The sequence below is a fragment of the Tenebrio molitor genome, chromosome 3 (genome assembly GCF_963966145.1).
Source record: "Tenebrio molitor chromosome 3, icTenMoli1.1, whole genome shotgun sequence".
In the NCBI taxonomy this organism is placed as follows: domain Eukaryota; kingdom Metazoa; phylum Arthropoda; class Insecta; order Coleoptera; family Tenebrionidae; genus Tenebrio; species Tenebrio molitor.
The window spans coordinates 14,578,585-14,584,231 of record NC_091048.1 but is presented as its reverse complement, the minus strand read 5'-3'; the positions used below and the strand labels follow the sequence as shown (position 1 = coordinate 14,584,231).

General features: G+C 38.8%; 1 protein-coding gene across 1 annotated transcript; it reads left to right on the top strand.

Moving 5' to 3' along the window:
* Nucleotides 1-2,045: 2,045 nt before the first annotated feature.
* On the top strand, nt 2,046-5,647 carry LOC138126797 (uncharacterized). Its single transcript, XM_069042571.1, has 5 exons — nt 2,046-2,963; nt 3,034-3,318; nt 3,371-3,578; nt 3,633-3,991; nt 4,052-5,647. Exons 1-5 carry the CDS (start codon nt 2,850-2,852, stop codon nt 4,538-4,540), a joined length of 1,455 nt encoding a protein of 484 aa, XP_068898672.1. The 5' UTR covers nt 2,046-2,849; the 3' UTR covers nt 4,541-5,647.

Genomic DNA, 5,647 nt, shown 5'->3' with positions numbered 1-5,647 from the left:
TCTGTGAGTAAGACCGACAAGCTCAAAAACTACGGAGAATTGTCAAGAGACGCAGCTGTCGGCCATCTTGATTTTTTATTTTTTTTTGTTGTTCCATTTATGGGTTCGTAATTCAACTCAAAGGTTCAACTTCAATTTAACATATTATTTTAACACCTTCCTTTCTTAATGATAGTTGAAAAAGAATAAACATGCTATTCACTGTCTGTAGTCCTTTCTATTTCACATAAGTCCCATTTTCACACATAAAATCTTCAGGCGTGTCTTTGGCAGCGGCTTTGTCATAATGTCTGCTACTTGATGTTCCGTAGAGATTTGGTGAACGCCAAGTTTTCCCTCTGTCACTTTTTCTTTGATAAAAGTGTTTGATGAAAATTGCTTGGTTCTGCGGTGAAACTCAGGATTCTGAGCCAGTCTCACTGCTGCAGAGTTATCAACTTGAATAATGGGAACAATTCTGAATTGAATGATCCCTCTGAAAAGTCTGCTCAGCCAAATTGCCTCTTTGGCTCCTTCGTTTGCTGCGATGATTTCTGCTTCAGTTGTTGAAGTTGCCACAACAGGTTGTCGTTGACTCATCCAGGAAATTACTCCTCCAGAATACCTTACGATGACTGCAGAGGTTGAGAGACCTGTTGATGTGCACCCTCCAAAATCTGCATCGCTGTAGACGTCCAAAAGGCCTTCATCCATGATGCTCCGATAAACTATTCCCAGGTCCAAGGTTTCTGCTATGTACCTGAAGACTCTTTTGACTCTTATGACGTCCTCTCGAGTTGGATTTTCGAGTGTTTTCGAAATAAACCCCACGCTGTACGTCAGGTCTGGTCTCGTGCCAAGCATCAGATACATCAGAGCTCTAACTGCTTGCCTATAGGGAAATTTCTGTGCTTGATTATCTTTCTCTGATGTGGAAATTTCTGTGCCCTTGAGCATTGGAGTTGAAACCGGCTTGCATTCTGAAAAATTAAAACGTTCTAAGATTTTCTTTGCATACGTCTTCTGATGAATTTTAATTAACTTTTCTTCATGCTCAATCTGAAGACCCAAAAAATAATTGGCCTTTTTCGAGATGATTTTGAATTCAGATTTCAACTCTCCAATGAAAATTTCCATTTCTCGTTGATCTGTTGCAGCTAGGAGACCATCCGCGTAAATCACAAGAATGAGTTTTTGGCCACCTTTCTCTCGGATGTATAAACATGGGTCAGCGTCACTGGCTTTGAATCCATGTCGTTGCAGAAAAACTCCAAGACGTTTGTTCCAGCACCTAGGCGCTTTCTTAAGACCGTAGAGACTTTTCTTAAGTTGGCAAACCTTGCTGCTTCCGTCTTCATACTCATATCCTTGTGGTTGTCTCATAAATACTGTTTCTTCAAGCTCTCCATACAGAAAAGCCGTTGATACATCAAATTGTATCAGATGCATCTTCTCACTTGGTGCGATGCTGAGAATTGAACGAATTGTGCCCATCTTTGCCACTGGACTGAAAGTTTCGCTGTAATCACTGCCGTGACGCTGACTAAATCCCTTGGCGACCAGTCTTGATTTTCTTTCAAAGAGGCGATCCATGGCCTTTTTCCATTCAGCTGAGTTCTCGCTTCTCCAGGCATCTTCAAAGGTCGCAGGATCCTCAATCACTTGATTTACAAACTCCTCTACTATCATCGACCGATCTCTTAAAACTCTTCCGGAAGTGTGTTGAGAAGTTTCTTCTTCTTCATCGATGTCTCCCAGCTAGTTCCTAGTCTTGTATTTTTCATCACCTCTTGATACTTTCCTCAACTTCTGACTGCCCTCAGAGTTGATCTCCGACTTCCCCTCAGTGTCCGTCTTTTGCTCGTCGGGTCTGTCTTCTTCTTCTTCAACTTGATCTTCGTTCTCGATGTTTTTCATAGGTTGTGTTACGATTTAAATTTCGCGGTAAATCGTAAATGCGAGAAGGTTCGAGAACGTTCCAGAACGGGCTCTCGGACCCCGACTTCCGGTGCCGGCCGCCACAAATTTGCGGGAGCAGGGGAGAAGATATAAAGGTGGAACAGACGCCATGTTGGAGGTTCTCGACTAGTACTCGTTAGGGCCCGGATTTTAGGCAAAATGGACTATTTTTATTTTTTAAGGCACATGTATGAAACTTGTCTATAAATGATTTCTGGCTTAATTAGAGTAATTAGAGCCATATTTGATTCTGCCTATTCGGCCTAAAATGCCCTTTAAATACCTATTTTACCTTTTAACTGCCTGAACATGCCTAAAATGACCAAAAATCAATTTCATTTTTGCGGTTTTTTCCCAATTTTCGAATTCTGGGAAGTTTACGGTATTGAAAATGTAAAAGTGGTACCTCAATAAAATTTACAATGCTTTATGATTTTAAAATTTAAGGAGATGTAATTACTGAAATGTACAAAGTGCAGTACAATACAGGAATTACTTTTTCGCTTTTACGGTTGGGACCATGATGTCAGCGGTAAATACTCCGACAATACCTAAGTACCACAAACCATTAGACTGGACTGGCATAAATTACAGAGTTTATCTGTTTGCCTCTGTTCGAAGGGGTGCAGGTATACGCGGTCTAATGTTTTCTGATACTTAGGTATTGTTAGAAGCTTTAACGTTTATAAAATGGTCCTTGCCATAAAAACGAAAATTAAAATCCCGAAGTGAAACAATAAGAGAAACCTTAAGGGTGTCATTTTCTAAAAATTTAAGAAATATAAAATTAACCATCTCCTCTGAAATTTGGTGGGAGACGTAAATATAAGCATTACAAATTTGTCATTTCTCGTTTACTTTATCTCCGTGCAGTGGTCGTGTTTCTTGTGAACCTGTTTAAAGTGAACATAATGCCGAAACAAAAAATTAGTTTACGCGAAAAAATATTACAGTGGACAAGCAAGAAAGATTTATATGAAATAAAATCAACCCGAGAAATGTTTTGTAAAGCTTGTGGTAAACTGGTAAGTTAAGCATAATTAAAAATATGTCATTTTATATTTTTTACTTATTTGAAAATTTTATTTTTTGTAGTTTATATGCGAAAAAAAATGTCACTTGCAACAGCATGAGCAAACGGCCATCCATAAAGAGAACATTATGACACCGCTTCGGCAAACGTTGCTGACACAGAACTTGGAGGAATCGGCAAATAGTACATTCAATATGGAACTTTGTAACGTCTTTTTAGCTGCCAATATACCATGGCACAAACTACAAAATCCTGCGTTTCAGAATTTTCTGACAAAATATTGTGGTAGAAAAATTCCGGATGAGTCTACTTTACGGAAAAATTATTTACCAAAATGCTACAAAGATGTATGAACATACTATCTTTTAATATTTAATTTAAAATTATTTTCACTTTTAGACTATTGACCGCATTCGGAATGAGCTGGATCCTTTTAACATATGGGTTTCAGTTGACGAAACAACAGATGCACTTGGGCGATATGTGGCGAATTGTCTGGTTGGGAAACTTTCAGAAGATGAACCTGGAAAATCTTATCTTTTGGCGTCTAAACAATTAGAAAGAACAAATCATGAGACAATAGCTAGATTCGTAAATCAATCTTTAGGTAAGGGTTTTTCACTTTTTTAAATTTATTTTGATTTAAAATTTCTATGCGTAGAAATCTTGTGGAGTACCAGAGTTGTTGCTGAAAAGTTTCTTTTGTTTGTAACGGATGGAGCACCATATATGATAAAATCTGGTAGACACCTTAAGGTGTTTTATCCAAAAATTGTGCATGTCACATGCTTAGCGCATGCTTTAAATCTAGTGGCTGAAAAAATTCGCTATCAATATGAAGATGTGGATAATTTAATTTCGAACGTGAAAAAAATTTTCGTTAAGGCACCTTTGAGAGTTGAAATGTACAAAGAAAAACTAAAAGAAATGCCACTGCCTCCACAGCCAATTTTAACACGATGGGGAACATGGCTTCAGGCTGCTATGTTTTACAGCGAACACTTTGATTCCATTAAAGAAGTAAGTATATAAAAGATAAGCAAATTAATTGATTGTTAAACTGTTTTTAACTACTCACAGGTTGTCATGTCCTTTGATGGAAGTTCTGCTGTTGCTATTCAAAAAGCACAGTCTATAATGAAGAAACCCGGAATAAAAAACCAATTAATTTATGTTCGCAGTAATTTTAAAATAATCTGCGAAAGTATTACTCAATTGGAAAAAAATGGGTTACCTTTAACCGATTCAATCAAAATTGTTGAAAACGTATTTACCTCCCTAAAAAAATCTCCAGGCCCTGTAGCAGCAGTAGCATTAAAAAAACTTGAAGATGTTACTGAAAAAAATCCTGGATACAAATTTCTTCTAGAATTGGCAAGAATTTTTAGAGGTGAAGATGTGCCGGAACATGACACCAAAATGGAAGAAATTTATTACAAATTTGCGCCCATTACCTCTTGCGAGGTAGAAAGAAGTTTTTCAAAATATAAGTCCATTTTGGTGGATAACCGACAATGTTTTAAAGTAGAAAATTTAGAGCAATATCTTGTATGCAATGTAAATACGTAACAATGTAAATAACTAACAAACTTGTAGTATTGTATATTAATTAATAAAAAATAATTAGTAAATATCTTGTTGTGTGTACCTACTTAAAACTTTAAAAACACATTTTTTAATTTAATTAACCACAACTTTAAGGACCTAGTATGGCTTATTTTCAGTTTTTAAGGGACTATTTGCAGTAGTTTAAGGGACTATTTTAGGCACCTATTTCCGACTTTTTAATTGCCTAAAATCCGGGCCCTAGTACTCGTGAAGGGTTTACGACCGATCCGTGTGTGAGTGTTGTGCTCAAAGGGGGAGATTAGGGGGTGTTTTTCTCAGTGCAACAGGTGCTGGCGAACCCGTGGAGGAGGACCGAAGCGGCTTGGAAATCGTCCAGGAGGAACTCCAACCGTACGTTGCGGCGGATATAGGCTTCCTTCACGAGGGTCATCGACCCTACGCGTCAGCGGATCATTTTCGCCACCCTGTTGGGCCGGCGTCATCCCCCAGGATCCCACCAGAGAACAGGACCTCGCACCGGACTGTCCCTGGCCGAGGAACCCGAGTCCAGGAGCAACTCTTATCTGGCAAGGTCCTTCAGCGTCTTTCTTTTTCAGTCCGCCATTTTGGCTCATTTCTTTTACGTAGTTTCACGTTATCAGACCTGAAGTGACCTCGCCAGAAACGACGCGCCAGCTGGCTCTCGGAGGTTTTTATCCTTATCACATTTCATTATCTTTTTTTTTTACACCGGGGCTAACTCTGACTTACTTACGCTTATCCCTAGGAAGGGTCGAGGGGAGGAAGGACCCCCAGGACTTTCCGAGGATACGGACGGCGTGATAGACCAGCGGCGGAAGAGGGGCTCGGAGGACTTTCCTCCAGCTCACTCTTCCCGGGACTCTCTTTGGATTCCAAGCTTCAGGCCCGGTGTAAGGGAAGTTTTATTTTAATTTCATTGATTTGTTAAATCTTAAATATAGCCTGGTAGTACCGGCACTTTTTGTAAATTTTACTAGTGTTTAAGCGCCTTCAGCGTATCATTTTGGACCACTTCATTTCTTTTCTGTTCATTTCTTAACATTACATTTTGAATTGTTAATCTTGTTTAATTTTTTTGTCGTAAGA